The 16419-nt window shown below is 45.8% G+C and overlaps 1 protein-coding gene across 1 annotated transcript in view; it reads right to left on the reverse strand.

Annotated features, from left to right (window-relative positions):
• Positions 1-16419, reverse strand: part of MYBBP1A (MYB binding protein 1a) — a 76348-nt gene that overhangs the window by 33084 nt on the left and 26845 nt on the right. Inside the window, exons 20-24 of the mRNA XM_032786961.2 lie at positions 14834-14991; positions 13467-13601; positions 11845-11965; positions 10834-10965; positions 8864-8932 (exon numbers count right to left, since the gene is read on the reverse strand). Of these exons, the coding sequence (XP_032642852.1) occupies positions 8864-8932; positions 10834-10965; positions 11845-11965; positions 13467-13601; positions 14834-14991 (615 nt within the window). The remainder of the gene's footprint in view (positions 1-8863; positions 8933-10833; positions 10966-11844; positions 11966-13466; positions 13602-14833; positions 14992-16419) is intronic.

Below are 16419 nucleotides of genomic sequence, written 5' to 3' on the forward strand. Positions count from 1 at the left end.
GGGTTAATATGATACTTTTTTAATCAGTCCAGTTGAATAGGTGAAAATAAAAAGTGGCTTATAAAGCAATTCAGGCCAGAAGGTTGCATTTAAAAATGGCACAAGACACGTTTCCAAATAACATCAGAGGTTACATATAGACTCCAGCAGCAGCACCAGCATCTGAGGGAAAAATGGGTTTCTTTGCCTTTTCCTGAGGCAAACAGGGTGTCAAATTCACAATTCCACTGCAGAAATGGAAGGCTGAGATGGATCTACATCCACAGTACAGCTCAAAGATTTAGGAATTAAAGGCTTGATCCTGCCAGGAGCACAGCACTCTGGCCCCGATCAGCAAAGCCCTTCAACACATGAATATTCCAGCTGAAGCCAAAAGGACTACTCCCATGCTTAGAGTTAAGCACAAGCTTATGTGCTTTGCTGGATCAGGATCATAGTGGCTCAGCACTGTGGGATTAACCCCTAAATTCAGCTTTTCCTTCCGTTCCACCCAACTAGCCTAGACCACTCTTCTCTAAGCAAAAGAGGAGAAAGAAAAAAAAAATCAGAAAACTGCAATAAGGTTTTAGTGCAGACACCCCTGACTTTTACAGATACCTCTTCTCTTAAAAAATTGTCTGCCATGATTAAAAATAAACAGAGAGGTCTGCAGGCTACACCTGCTGCAATACTGCATTGCATAAAGAACCATACCACTTCCCCTAGCTAACTGAGGCTTCTAAATAGTCCACCTGTCTCTGCAGGACATGGTGTCAAGCCCGCCCCCTAGTGGAAGCTCTGTGAAAGAACTCTTCCCCCAAGGAAATACACAGCAAGTACTCAGCCTGAAACAATGTGGAGAAAAGAGAGAGGAGGCTGGTTTAAATTATTGAGATCTGGAAAACATCATCTACCACCCTCCGTCCCTTCTCAAGTCACATTTCAAAAGGAAAGAAGGTGGAGTACAAACGGCAATGGTACTAATCTGGGCAGGTTTCACATTTGCTTCATTACCAATAGTAGCTTATGCAAACTATTCCGTAACAAATTCTTCCTACCACCTGCTGGAAAACATCTATGAAAACGTATTCAAAATAAGGTGCATTAGTGTAATAATTGATTTGTTGATCACAAGCATGGACAGAAATATATGCTTACCAGGAGGAGCCAGCTTTTGATGCTGTGCAGCTCTTTAGCTGTACTTACTGTGTTAAAATGCAATTGTTTTTCAACTTAAAAAATTCATATAAAACAAATTGTTCAAATACATTAGTCTCACCCAGCCAAGACCACTTCTGGCAAGATTCAGAGATCATTTTTCACTCTCATGGCAAAGGCAGCATTGGCACAGAATTACTTGGATTCTGCAAAGTTTATCTACATAATTAGAACTCTTAAAAGAGGCTCCAGAGACACCAAGAATAATCAGTAACTTGCCTACAGTATATTGTAGATTAAATATATTTTCAAGTATTTCCCATCATGGGCTGCTTTAGAAAATGGATTTTGAAACAGTGATGAATATATATTGACAAAAGGTAACATTTTGAGTTCCATCTCCATGCCAATTGAAGCCTCAATGCTCCAAGGAAAGTGATTTGATGTTTTTTTGTTTCATGTCAGCTATGCACTTACTTGAAGGCCTTGCAGAATTCTAGCCAAATCACCCAAGGACAAGAAACTTGTGCTGGACAAGTAAAATATTATTCGATTTCCCTGGCCCATCCCCGCATCCTTAATCTCCACAGAGAAAAAGCAGGTGGGTCACCTTTGCACCTCACCTGGTACGTTGTGAGGTGAACATAAAGGCTCCAGATTACTGTGTTTAAACAAACACACAGCACAAACTGTACAACAGACACAATGATGAATATTTGCCAGACAAACAGGCCATGGAACACGCATTATTCCATTAGCCCAGCCTTGGAAAAAGGTCTTGAGATTGGGAATCCTGTGACTTTCCACTGAGACACTTGATAAGAGGACTTATTCTTATCCATGGTAATGGATGGTTTTGCAGGATGAACTCTTCTTCATTAGGAAACAGACTGAGATTAGAAACTAATGTCACACAGGCCACTGAACCACCATCAAAACCCGCCTGAGAAGATTCAAGCTATGAGCAAGAGGTTCTTTTCCCCACCGCCAGCCCAGAGCCATCATACGGTAGTAGGGTGACCAGATGTCCCGATTTTTGGGTCTTTTTCTTATATAGGCTCCTATTACCGCCCACCCCCCGTCCTGATTTTTCACATTTGCTGTCTGGTCACTCTGTCCAGTAGCCCAAAGCCTTTCCAAGCTGGAAGGTTCATTAAAGATTAAAATGACTGGATCAGCCTTTAAAAGAGAAGTCTTCACTACAGACATTGCCTCACACCAGGAGATTCAGAGTACGTGCATGGGCATCTTTCGAGACAGTCAAACACTTTCTACTTAGTTTCTCTTTGGAAAATGGCAGGGAAATTACTTAAACCCTTGTGAAAGGCTCAGTGCTCTGTTTGGACGCACCTAAATGACTATTACCCCTCACCAAAATCATCCGAACACCAAGCACATTTTGCTACTGTCTCAATGGAATGCATCAATCGTCTAATCCAGATCAAAGGCTCTGCTTGGATGATGGCAACAGACCCAGGGCTGGTCGACACAAGGCGCTACAATGATTAACTACACCTGGGAAGTTACCACACGTAAGTTCAAGCACATTAAACCCATGCATGGATGTTCTCATTCAGAAATAAAGTGGCCTTCAGTTCACTGTGGTTTAATCCTCCTTGACGGAATGAGAGCCCTCCATGGGGTGGAGCAGGCAGTCCTAAATGGGCTTTCATTGATGTGCATTCTTCACAGATTTAGTCAGTTTGTTTGTGTTCCTGTATACACAAGCCCCTAGAGTAATGACAGCAAATGAGCACCAGTATAAGCATATTACTACTTCCAAAGAGAGCTTGGGCTCATTGTCAAAGCACTGGACTGAAACTCAGAAGATCTGGGTTTCATTCCCAGCTCTGCCACAGACTCGCTATTTTATCTTGAGCAAATCACTTACTCTCTCAGTTCTCTCATCAGTAAAAAGAGGATAAACAGCACTTCTTGTCTTCCACTCTCTCTTTCTCCTATTTGGATAGCAAGCTCTTTGTCACAGGCAGTCTCATGTATACATACATTGCCTATAGCACAACAGAGCCTTGATCGCTGCCACAACCTCCAAGTGATCCCATCGTATAAAGAAGAATCAGACTTTTCTGTTTTTCAGCCCTTTCCACAATGATGCTCAAAGGGCTTTAACAAACACCACATTAATAGCTTCAGAGGGATGTATCCAAGGCCACGGGCAGTTACTCAACTCAGTGTTACTTCAGCTATTCACACCATGTATTGATGTTGCTAAAATAAAGCAGGAAGCCATTTCTCACCTGAGGGTCCGGAGAGCTTTGGTATGTAGCTGAGTTGTGCAACCATCTCTAGGATGAAATACACACCTCAATCCCCTGTTCATACTCCAGCAGCCCAACAAGCAAAAACAATCCTTTCAGGAGTTCATTGAAAAACAATTCTGCATGGAGTGAAACAAAGCACAAGGAAGTAATTTGAAGGTCAAGTTCCCTAAGGTAACAATTGCCACAATAAGATCAAATTGCATTAGGGAAGTAGGAGGGAAATAAACCCATGCACGTATATTTCAGAATAGAATTTAAAAGACGGAGTTTAGTGCTATGGAAACTGTCTGGCTGACAGCACCAGAAGCCAATGTCCCATACAGTCAACAGAACAGCAGAGACACCAGCATGCCTCCCATGCTTGTTAACATGCCACACATGTTCTACTTAACTAATTGCAAGCATCAAAACTGCCAACAGACCCATATGCACCAGAAGTTCGATGCAATTCATTAGCGGCAGGTTAGTTCAAAGGTCTGACACAAGCAGTTTCGTTGGCGGCATAAGACATTGTATTATTTTTCTATGCTGATGTGTGTGATCAAAGAGCATCCTGCTCACTGCCACTTCTGCTTGTACTACCTTTGTGTATACACACGTGTAAAAAGGAATCTGAAACAGTATGGTTACATTCCACTAGGGGTAAGGACAGTTGCCAAAGCCTTCACTGCATGCAGATGGTTTCCATATAAACAATGACCCTGGTCATGCACCAATTGTGCCATTAATTTCACTGGGTGCAGGATCAAGGTTAGCTGGCAGTATTTTCAAGTGCTCAGCACCCAGAACTGCATCCAATGAGCTGAGCCCTATGGAAGATCTGGCCTATAACATACTATCTCCAGTAATTATTGCTCTGATTTGTAAGAAAACTTTACAGATACACACACATGCAAGCAGGTCTAAAGGCTCAATGAATAATCCTTTGCAATTCAGAATTTGTTTAAACAAATTTTTATTCAAAAGTCCCTATTGCTAGCAGCAGCAGCACAGTAAATTAATGCCCCAATAAACATGCAACAGGCCAAATTCATAGAGGTCATTACAGCGGAGATCTAAATGTACTATATGCATGGTTTCGGGGGCAATGGTAGAAAGTGCTGTAAGAGCAGCAATTAACACAAGAGTCTAAAGATTTTAAGCCTTTGTGAATTTTTATAATGTAAAAACACAGCCTGCTCCCCCCAAGCCCTTGAAGGGAAATAAAGCTTTGAAAGACATTGTAGAAGGAGCAGATGCCAAGCACTACCAAGCAGACGGGGATTCATTTCAAACGGCTTGCAGATTTTTAGCCTGGAGATAGGCATGTCTGGAGCATCAGTCCCTGTTCTTTTGCTGCTCGCTCAGAAGAAAAACAGCATTCGGAATGCGACTACTGTATCCAGCTACAAACATCAATGCTTTGTACTCCATCAGAGGGTCTCCGCACACTGTACCAACCGGAAGGCAATGAATTTCACACCTTACAGTAATTTCATCTAGATCCGATTTCCCTAGTTGAAATATGTGAAAGTCATGAGGGACTGTGTCAAAAGCCTTAAATAAAATTAAGATACATCACATCTACTGCTTTCCCTCTACCCACTAGGCCAAAAACCCTGACAAAGAAGGATAATAGGTTGATTTGGCATAATTTGTTCTTGACAAATCCATGCTGGCTATTTCTTATATCCTTGTTATCTTCTAGGTGCTTACTAACTCATTGTTTAATAATCTGTTCCAGTCTCCTGCCAGGTATCCAAGTTCGGCTGACTGATGTACAATTCCTTTCTTTGATGGGAGTAACATTCATGGAATTTCAGGCCTTATCTACTCTCACAAGTTTTGCACTTGTTTAAACATGAATTGGTTTCAAAACATGCTCCCGACATTTCTACCAGTTTAAAACTGGCTTTACTGGTTTTGCTTGTCTGCAAATTTACCAACACACACTAAACCCCTGAGCCAGGTTTATATTGATTTAAGAGCTCCCACCGACAAATTAATGCCACCTACTTCCATAGATCTCAAAGTGCTTTACAAAGGAGATGAGCATCATCAGTTCCATATCACAGGTAGGGAAACTGAAGCCCTGGGAGAGAAGTGACTTGCACACAAAGTTGCACCATTTTAAATGAATCAGTTTAAAAACCACCTTTTTCACTCAACTGCTGTGTTTTTATAAGCAGACCAGGCCCCATTTTCCACAACCTCCTCCCCTGAACTCCTCCAGGAGAGACCCGTTTCTGTAGTAAATATAAGAAGGGTCAATACAATATACTTATTAGGTACTTGTATGGCCCTCATTACTGTAGTAACGATGAGCCCCTCACAATCTGATGTATTTATCCCCACAATACCCCAGTGCAGGATATACTATTATATTATCCACACTTCACCAATGGGGAACAGAGAGATTAAATGCCTTCCCCAAGTCTCAGAGCAAGTGTGTGGCAGAGCAGGGCCTTGCACCCAGGCAAAGTCCTAGACTAGCACCTGAACCGCTGGGCCATCCTCTTTCTATATCTGGCAAAGATTCTTCTCTTCAAAAGATCCTTCCATCATTAATCTGCACTGATGAGTTTCCTAAACGAAGCCTGCTATATTAAAACTATCCAGCATTGCTCAAGAGCCTGCACCAGTCTCCCAACTTAATCCCTCTCCAACAATTGGAATGGTTTTGTAAATGCTATGTAAAGGTATACATACCCCAACCATACACTGGGTCTACAAATGGACTGTTATTATTTAAACATGGTGCTAGTGCCTAGAGGCTGACCAGGTCAGAGCTGCTGTGCTAAGCCCCGTACAAACACAGAAAGCCGGCTGTGAGTGTCTGCCTCTCTCACCTCCCTCCCCACACACAGAGGTTTGTGTTACCCATTATTAGTTGCTCTTAACTCCTTTATGAAAATAGCATCAGAGGCCCCGCAGCAAAAGCAGGCCCCCATTCTGCTAGCCACCAGACAGGCACACCCCAGAGAAAGTCCCTGCTCTCAAGAACGTACAATCTTAACAGACAAGCCACACAAACAGTGGGAGAGGAGCAGAAAGGGGAAGTGATTTGCCCCAGGGCATCCAGCAGGCCAGAGGCCAAGCCAGAAATAGAACTCACATCTCCTGACACTCAATATCTTAAGTACAGGACTGTGCCATGTTGTCTCCCCACATTAGGGGCTCAACTGAACAAATCCACTAGAGAACCCCCCCTTAACCCAGGGTAACAGGCTTCACACCCCTTTCACCATAAGGTAACTATAGACGTTAACACAAAAGTCCAAACCCAGGTCTGACTCACCCTGATCCTTTGGCAGGAGTCCTTCCTGCAGGCTCTGGCTGGGACATGCTGCCTAGCAGCAGCTCAGCTGATGATAGCCTGCTGGGTTAATTGACAGGCTAAGGAGAGACACCTGTCAGCAGACCCAATCACTTCTGCCTGCCTCACAGAGCCTGAACATATCCCTGCAGAAAGTACAAGGTCCCCTCACAGCAACAAGCGCTCAGATTCTGTGAAACTCAAGTCGCTGAGGCCAAGGACTCGACAAGATTCAAAGACATTCATATTGCTATCAGGAATATCGAGATTTATCATAGCATGGACATATATCATAACATCTGACACTGGAGATCAGATACTCCACCAGATGGACCTCTGCTTGGTTCCAGTCCAGTAAATGCTGTTTCCAGGCACAGTCCAGGGTGACCCAAAGATGAATTTACTCCACTTTTTCACCTCCTGGATTCTGAGGCAGAATAGCGCTGTGTATAAGTGAGATCTGCCATGGAGCTGTTCTAATTCATGAGTTTCCCAAGGGCAACTCAGGGCTGCACCAAGTGCTACGCAGATGCTCCCTCCTATGCTCAGCTCCCACCCATCTTTGGCACACTTCCTACACCACGGGTAAGGGGATGGGGTGTTCACTTTGGGTCTCATCCCTAGGCAAAAGAAAGTCAGTTAGGATCAGGAGAGGAAGATTTAACAGAAGGTACCTCCTACCCTCCCCACACACACCCCAGACTGAAATTTTGACTGTAAGAAGCCAAACGTCCTGAGATGGATGCAGCCAGGGTAATTCAGGTGGTGATTGCAGTGAGTTAACTGCTACTCCAGACTCCAAAAAAACACTTTGCCAGGCTTTCTGCCTGTTCTTTATCAGCACAGTGTAGCCAAGTCCATGTTCTCCCCCTCCCACGCACCCAGAGCCTAGAGTCCTTCAGCTAAATACTCTCTTGAAATGAAGCTCACACATTACCATGGGAATCCCTACAGGAACGAGTTGTTATTCCCCATGGAAGAAGCCAAGATAGTAACACAAACGAAGCCCTCTGCTAGGCAGACTGCACATTCTCTCAGGGACAGAAGCGAGAACATGCCTCAATTAATTAATTTGCTTATTAACGGAACCCGTTCTCATTTTCATCCACCAAAGTCACTTTGGGTCTGGTTCTCATTTACACCAAGGTCGCTCTAGCAGCATACAGGGGCCTCTCAGAGTGAGTAAACTTCATTCACACTGGCAACCTCAGGCAGCTTTAGTATAGATGAGTCTCTGGCCCTTCGCATTTTAATTCCATTGCTGTTAATGATCAAACGATAACAGAGTAAGGTCACTGCAGGCCGTTGGTTTATCAGCCAGATGAACTTTATAGCTAAGGAAGGGAATGTTAATGAGATTATGCCACTGGCCTAGAAGGGTTTTCAGGGGAGGCACTTGGATGTCACAGTGATGGCTGCAGGTATAAAAGTCCTGAGAGACAGGGTTCGATTGCGTGGACGTGAAGCAGCCTCAGTGGGGAGCCATCCCGGTCACGTTTTATCAATAAGACACCACACATATAGCAAAGGCCAGCTCACACAATTAACCTGGAAAAATAAAAACCACAGTTCCATAGTACAGGAGTTTTCCAACTAAACACAGAACTACATGGCCTGGGAAGCAGAGGATAGCTGGAACAGGGTCGCTGAGGAGAAGACATTGCCTGGAGGGCGCAGGAGGCTAACCTTGGAATTGCAGGCACTTGACATTAGGAAGCAGATATTTCCTAATATGATGAGTTAATAAAAAGAGCTTCTGACCCACAAAAGCATCAAGCAGTGATTCAAAGGCAAGGAAAATCAGGAATCTTCTACAATCATATCAGCTCAACGCTGTGAGGTGAGCACTCCTGTCAGGTGTCAAGCATCCTGATGGAACTAATGAGTAAAAAGCAGGAATGAAAAAGCTCAGTAGCTGAGAGAACACAAGGAGTGACCAGGAAAATATAAAACCTCAGAATTTGCCTCATATACTCACAACAGGAAAGCAACAGCCACAAGAGAACCCTCCTTGGAAAGCCCACTCTGCAGAACTGGGCAACTCCAAAGACAGCAATACACCCATAAAGCATCAGCCGAGCCAACGCGATTAAGTGCCATCTCCAAACTGCTGCTTCATGCAGCTTTGCTTCCTTGTTCTCCTTCTTACCTGCTGATGCTGCCTTGCTCCCGCTGTGACGGACTTGACGAGGGTGTCTATTAACGGCTTATACATGACCTGTAACAAAGAAGGGCCTGGCCATTAGTGCCTTGCTGCAAAGCCTAGTTTGTTTGTTTGTTTGTTTTTAAAAAGGCCTAAATTTTGTACATTGATTCAGCACCTGGTTACTGGAAAGGTAACCAGCTTTACTCACAACAATTCTGGGCAAAGCCTTAGCTCTAGTGAAGTCTGTGGCAGAACTCCCACTGACTTCAGTAGGGTCCCAATTTCATGCTCTGCCACTGTGGGCTTAAGCCCAGATCCTGCCAACATTTGAGCCACCTCAATTGTCCCACTGACGCATGGAATACCCAGAGTTAGGGCTTGTCTATAATGAACCCCTTCCTTACTCTTTGTGCAGTTATTAAAAACCATAGACACTCAGGAGGGAACTCAGACCCGTGACTCAGTGAATAGACAGGCCTGGCAACAGGTTAAACTGACACTAGACATCCCAACACCCTCATAAACCATCACCTTTAAATGGACAAAATCAGACAGGGAGGTTTAGGGGATGATCCTGAAAGCAACTCTGTGCCCTTAGCTCCCGGTGCCTCCAATGGGAGCCAAGAGCACTTGGCATGTTGCAGAATCGGATCCTAAGCAAGTTGCCCAAGATCAATGGAAGAGCCGGGAGTATGCACATGAGACTCTCTGGCCAATAGACTGTATTTGCCTTTCCCATCTCTCACTAGTCAATTAGGGTAGGGCAGGGCACAGCCTCACAAAGAAACCAGCCTTCCAGAAGCTCCCCCTTGCCAGAGCTGAATTAAGTAAAGAATCTGAAAATCTCATTCTTAGTTTGACATTTTAGCACCTCTTTGATTAGTTAAACAACCAGGAGACAGCTGTCCAGTAGCTATTCCCCCCTGCTCCCAAAGGACCTGAAGCATCACAGAATTTTGTGGGTTTTAGTTTGGCCTCTTCTTTTTTTTTTTTTTTTGGTAATAAAAACCATCACCTCCATTTCTTGATGGCCCCAGCTCAGAGGCTCCATGATCATAGCTTATTGCAAACACCACTGCTCTCCAGGAAACTAATTCAACTGCCACAGCAGCCCAGGGAGAGATGGATGTCTGCAGGTCTGAGGTTTTATTTGGGAAGAGAAGTGTTCAGGACAAATACTGCTCACTGAGTTCAATACACCAAGGTCAGCCTCATCCCCAGAGAGGGTTTACAGTGCTGAAGGTTCTGGAGAAAGGGCCCTCCTAAAGCAGAGCGTCCTTTACCAGAAAGCCTCTGTGAATCTGAAGTACCAGGAGGGGCGTGTCCTCTAGCTGTCAAGAGGAGGGAAGGGGTTCAGAGAACTGTTTCTTGGACAGACTCCTGGAAAGCCAACTGGCTCAGGAGGGTTAGAAACAGCCTGTATAAGGAGTACTAGTTCCAATTAAGTGCAGAGGTTCAAAGCCTGCAGGAGTCAACATCCACTGCCAATCCCAAAGGTTTGGGGGTGATGACACTGTTTCACCAACAAGGTTGGAATATGTCCACTGGAGTCTACTTTACAGGAGACTGAGAAAATGCAGACACTCAACACACCTTGTGAGTGCAGATAAAAAGCCATTGCCCGGAGGCAGCGGGACTAGAATTGCAAGTCTAATGCATCCCTACCATCCTGAGTACATGTATCAAGCTAATACACAATGGCAGAATTCATCTGTCTGGGGCCTCATAAGACATCCTAAAAAGTATGGCCTTTCAATTCAGTTCAGATTTCTATGCCAGTACCCCCCATACAATGATGTGTTAATGGCAGAGGGTAACAATAGTTCATTCCTCTGCCTCTTAGACATAGCAAGCTGCATTCTTCTACATCTTACAGCTGTTCAGCAAGCCTGCAATGAACTGAAAAATAAAACCCATTGCTTTCTGAGGGTTTACCCTGGAACACAGGGTACCACATTCCTAGCAACACTTACCGGGAAGCGGTTGAAGAGATCAAGAAACATAGACCCCGTGAGGGCACTCTTCCGCTTGGTCATGAATCCACTCAATGCCTCCTGATACACCATGGTCACTCTCTTCAGGTCCAGAATGCCTGTGCCAGAAAGCTGGAAAGGGCAGCAAGAAAATATGAAGTTTGTGAAACAATGGGAGCAATTCTATCTACACCAGAGCACCAGGGAGCACATGTTGAGATTGCCCAAACTTATCCTTCTTGGGTAACTTATACATTTGTCCCAAACAACATGCCTTATCAAGGGCCCACCCTCAGCATTTTCCTCACATCCCCAAACTCACACAAGCTCTGAGTGTGCAAGGAATGCAGGATCAAGACCGCTTGGCTCTTACCGGGTGCTTTTCATTTATAGCTCCCCAAGTTCTTTATGAAAGATAACTATCCTTATTCCCATCATCCAGGTAGGGAAAACTAAGGCACAGAAAGGGATTGACACTGGGATTTTCAGAACAGCTCAAGACCCCTGCCCAAGGCCACACAGCAGATCAGTGGCAGAGCTAGAAACAGCATGCAGGTTTCCTGACTGCCAGTCCACTGGGCAATGCTGCCTCCATACACACATGAGTTCGGCCATGCTCCAATTTGCTGGATTACTCCTGACCCCTCCTGGAAAAGGGCTCAGAGTCAGCGGGAAGAGGTAGTGGGGCAAAGATACGTGAGACTAGTGGGGTAAGCAGCATTAATATGTAAGCTCGGGGTCTGGTTTATTATCCAGTTAGCAGGCACCCAAAACATATTCGCACCCTTTGATGCGGAAGGATATACCTCACCTGGACAGGTGATTAAGAAAAAGATGGACTAGGAGGGTCAGCAAGGACATGGCAGTTCAAGAAACGAAGAGGCGGAACATTGGGGGACCACGTCCATGACCACCAATGGCAATAACACAATGCAGACTGACAATACAAAGCCCACCGGGGATCCCAGCCCCACAGAGCCCCTGCCTTGGGAGGCGGGCAAGCCCTCTTACCTGGTCAGTCTGTGCACTGCTCCCTTCACTGTTTTTGTGTTTCTTTTTCAAGGGTGAAAGCGGAGTTGCCGTCTGTCTGGCCACGTTTCCTTTCAGCACTTTGAACAGGTACAAAGAGGCGCTGACCCAGAAACAAAACCGAGAAGTGGGCAGTGTTTAATGGAGTGCTCAAAAGCCGAGGCCCAGGCCCCTGCAATCAGGTCTCCCACAGAACTTACAAGCAGGCCACTGGTCAGACAGACAGAGCAAGGAGCTCTTCTCAGTGATCTGCAGCACAGACAACAAAGTAGTCTGGATGCTGGCGTGGCTGCAGGGTCTCCTCTCTCTAATGCAGTCTCTGTTTTACTGACGGCTACGTCATGAGCTAACACCCCTTTGCTCTTGTTACACCTTCCACCCAAGAATAGCCCAGTGCCTTGCACACTCTTATTCACTGTATTGTGGTAGCGCCTACAGCTGCCCTATCGGACTAAGCACCGTACACACATGCAGTGGGAAACCAGTCCCTACCCCAAAGAGCAGACAACCTCATGCATGGGGGGATACAGCCAACAGACTGCAGAGGGATGCACAATGTTATAGTTGAGTCAAACCTGACTAGGCATGTTTAGAGTGCTAAGCAGTGGCATCCCCATTCAGAGATGGGGGAAACCAAGGCTCAGAGATGGGATGGGACTAGTTTGAGGTCACTCACGCTTTCTGGCATAACAACAACAGAAGAAATAAATATATGCTGCATAGCATCCTGGGAGCTCCTAACCCACCTGCACCAAGGGGGAGAGAAGCAGACACTGTCAAGTAGAGATTAGCGCCCTTCCGCTTATGTTTTTCAGTTGTTTAAAGCTCTGGCTGCATTTCCTTTGTGAAACACAGATGGGGAAACAAAGCTACGAGGGTGCATGCAGAACGGCCACTGCAAGGAGACGCCAGTCCTGCAGTGACACAAGTTCCCATACCGATCAGCTGGAATCAAGACCCAATTCCATCGCCTACTACGGAAGCCAGCAAGAGTCTTTCCACTTTCTACCAGTTGAGTTGGACCATTTCTGTACCATATATCTCAGGCAAGAGGAGCATGACAAATTTTGCTTCTCATGTCAGCAACGCTTCAAACTGGCAGGACACTCTCCCTAGCTTGCCAGCTCAGACGCTGGGTCCCCTCACTTCTCTGCAGCCTCCTCACAATTTTCTAATGCTCACATTTCCCTCAAGCCTACTGGTCAACTTGGTCTCACCAGCTCTGTCTACTAGCATAGTTTCAGTGTTACCATAACTAACCAGCTATAATGGTTAGTTGTAACCATTGTAACCAACTAAAATGGACCAGACAAAACTGCCGCTGTCCCCCAATTACCGATTTGAAATATTAACACCATTTCCTCAGCCTGTGAGCCATCAAGGTCTTTGGTTTCACCAACCTGAATGGAGGTACCTCCCCACCCACTTAGTGAAAATGCCTGTGGCATTTGGACCAAAGACAAACCTCGTGTAAGGTCCCCACTGAGGTCAATGCAACTGCACCCACTTACAGCAGCTGTGAATAGGCCCCCCTCCTAGCATGGTGTTAGGCCCCCCTCCTAGCATGGTGTTAAATGAAGAGTTCTCCCAACCTTGCTACCCACCTGAAATAGTAGAGTGCCAACACGGAGTCCATGTGCTTGCTGGCTCTCTTCACCAGGCTCTCCAACAAGGCATGCAAATCCTCTACCAGGTCACCCACACTCCTGCAGTACTGCTTGGCTCTACATAAGCGATTCCTGAAAAGAGGACGCAGGCATTAAGAATGCAGGGCTGTCAGCTCAGACGAGAGAGTTCAGAGCAATGCGCTGGCATTAACCCTGGACATTACGGCTCGGAGTTAACCAGCATGCATCTCGCAGCTGGACATGGGATCTGTGCCGCAACCACAGGAAGCCCTGTGGCAGAGTGGGTACGGCACTCGTTAGCTGTTTGATCCTTCTTGTGCTTCAGTTCAAGGAGGGTAGGGTTTGCGGAGCAGCTGTTTACACCTTTCACCTAGAGATCCAGGCTCACACATGAAATGCATTTGGTGGCCTCAAACCTCGTCAGTACCGAAGCATATGCAGAGCACTGGTTGGAAGTGAGAGAATGACTCAGAACTGAAGGTGCCTAGAGCAGGGTTGTGTGAGGGACAGGAGAGTGCCATGTACCATGCACAGCACTTAATCCCTAACTCCAGCCTGTCCTATCAGTCTCCCTTGTGCTCTTTAACAACCCCAAACACACACACTTTCTCTCTCACACACACACATGCAGAATTCTGCTTCTGCACATGAAGAATCTCTAACCATAAAAACACCCTCCCCTCCCAAAGCTGTCTGGGATGATGTCAACTAGCAGAGAAATCAGGAATGTGTCAACCCTATGTGTCTCCTCACCTTGCGTAGGAGGATAGCATGTTTCTCAAAATAATCTCCAGCAGCCGAGTGAGATTCCTTGCTGCATGATCATGAACAATGCAACTGGTGCTGTCCCCCATCTGCAGGGCTCACCAGGCAAGGTCTAGCAGGGTGGGGGTGTTACAAAAATCGTTTTTTACAGTGCCGTGAAATTGACACAGCAATTTAGTAAAAGACAAAGTTGCTGGGTGATTTCACTCTGGACAAAAGAGGGCAAGTTTCCACGTAAAGTGTGTGATTCAACACATAGCTTGAGGTCTATGGAAAGGTTACCATTGACTTCAGCAGCATGGTATGTAGGGATTTCACCTTCTTCAAATGTATTTTGTACTTGAAATACTTCAGTGGGAGGAGTGTGGAGGAGGAATGCTATAACCCATCAGGATTCTTTCCCTTCTAATAACATGCAATTAGCAGAAAAAAGAATTATACTTAATCCACATGCACAGACTCATCACAATCAGCTGCTAGAAGTCAAATCAGCACCACCAAGCAGCTACTATAGAAACCAAAGACATACTGACAGGTAGTTAAAGGATTTTGAAAGACACTTCAGTGCAGACACTTACGTGAAGATATCAGCTGTTTTCTGGAGGAAGTCTTGCTCCTGCTTGTCAGAGTCTGAACTCATGCTCCGCTCAATCACCAGAAGAAGGGGGTCAATAATATCAAACACAAGGGGGCTCTCTGGCTGCTTTGCAAGGAACACCTCAATGAGGTCCAGCACCTAGAAATATAGGTCGTTCAAATGAGAATCCCTGTAGACTAGGCAATATGGACTATCAGGATGTGCCAAAAACAGCTCCTTCAAATTTGTCCATTTTCAAGGGTCACCTGTAAACTTGGGGGAAGTAGTAGGGAATAAAACAAAACTTAAAACAAACAAACAAAATCACATTTCTGTCTGAAAATTGGACACCTACTAACACCCAGAATTACTGTAACTCAGGGGTCCCTAATGCAATGCCCGCGGGCACCATGGCACCCGCGGAGTCATCTTAATGAGCCCGCATCCTGGCCCCTGGGAGAGCACCCGCCGAAATGCCGCAGCAGCATTTTGGCAGGGACACCTCTCGATGACGACGTTTGTCGCTGACAAGTGACGTCATTGAGAGGCGTCGCCCCTGAATTTTGGCAGCATTTCGGCGGGTGCTCCACCGCCACAATGGTCCTTCAACTGGCGGCCGCCAGCCAAAAAGGTTGGGGACCACTGCTATAACTGAAAGAGAGGAGAGAAAAACATTCTCTTTAGTTAATGCATTTGACAGTGCTTTGTGAATAGTCAGTTTCTGTGCTGTTGATGGGTCAATTACACTTCCTGGCTAGATCCTCAGATGGTGTAAACTGGCATAATTCAGTTGAAGACAAAGAAACTACAAACACTTCACCAGCTGAAGGCCCACTGACTTCCAGCCCAGCATGATGATCTCACACCAGTGCATTGGTGTTACTAAAATAAAAAAGCAGACGCTCCTGTGACCCTGGACACCCCTTAGTTATTTTTTCCCCCATCAGTTTGGCAACATTTATAAGTAGAGCCCTACCAAACTCAGGGTCCATTTTGGTAAATTTCACCGTCATAGGATTTTAAAAATCAGAAATTTCACAATGTCAGCTATTTAAACCTGAAATTCCACGGTGTGGTAATTGTAGGGGTCCTGACCCAAAAAGGAGCTGGGGGGAGGGGGTCACAAGGTTATTGTAGGGGGGGGTTGCAGTACTGCTACCTTTACTTCTGCACTGCTGCAGCGCTGCCTTCAGAGCTGGGCAACAGGAGAACAGCGGTTGCTGGCCAGGATCACAGCTCTGAAGGCAGAGCTACTGCCAGCAGCAGTGCAGAAGTAAGGAGGGCATGGTATGGTATTACCACCCTTTTTTCTGTGCTGGTGCCTGCAAGGCTGGGCCCTCATTCAGCAGTTGCCACTCTCTGGCCATCCAGATCTGCAGGCAGCAGCACAGAAATAAGGATGCCATGGTATGGCACAGAAATAAGGGTGCCAACAGCCACTGCTCTCTGGCCACCCAATTCTGAAGGCAGCGCAGAAGTAAGGGTGGTAATAGCACGATCCCCCCAAAAATAATCTTGTGACCCCCCTGCAACTCCCTTTTGGGTCAGGACTCCCAATTTAAGAAACACTAATCTCCCTCGTGAAAT

This window comes from Chelonoidis abingdonii, chromosome 20 (assembly GCF_003597395.2).
Source record: "Chelonoidis abingdonii isolate Lonesome George chromosome 20, CheloAbing_2.0, whole genome shotgun sequence".
Lineage (NCBI taxonomy): Eukaryota > Metazoa > Chordata > Testudines > Testudinidae > Chelonoidis > Chelonoidis abingdonii.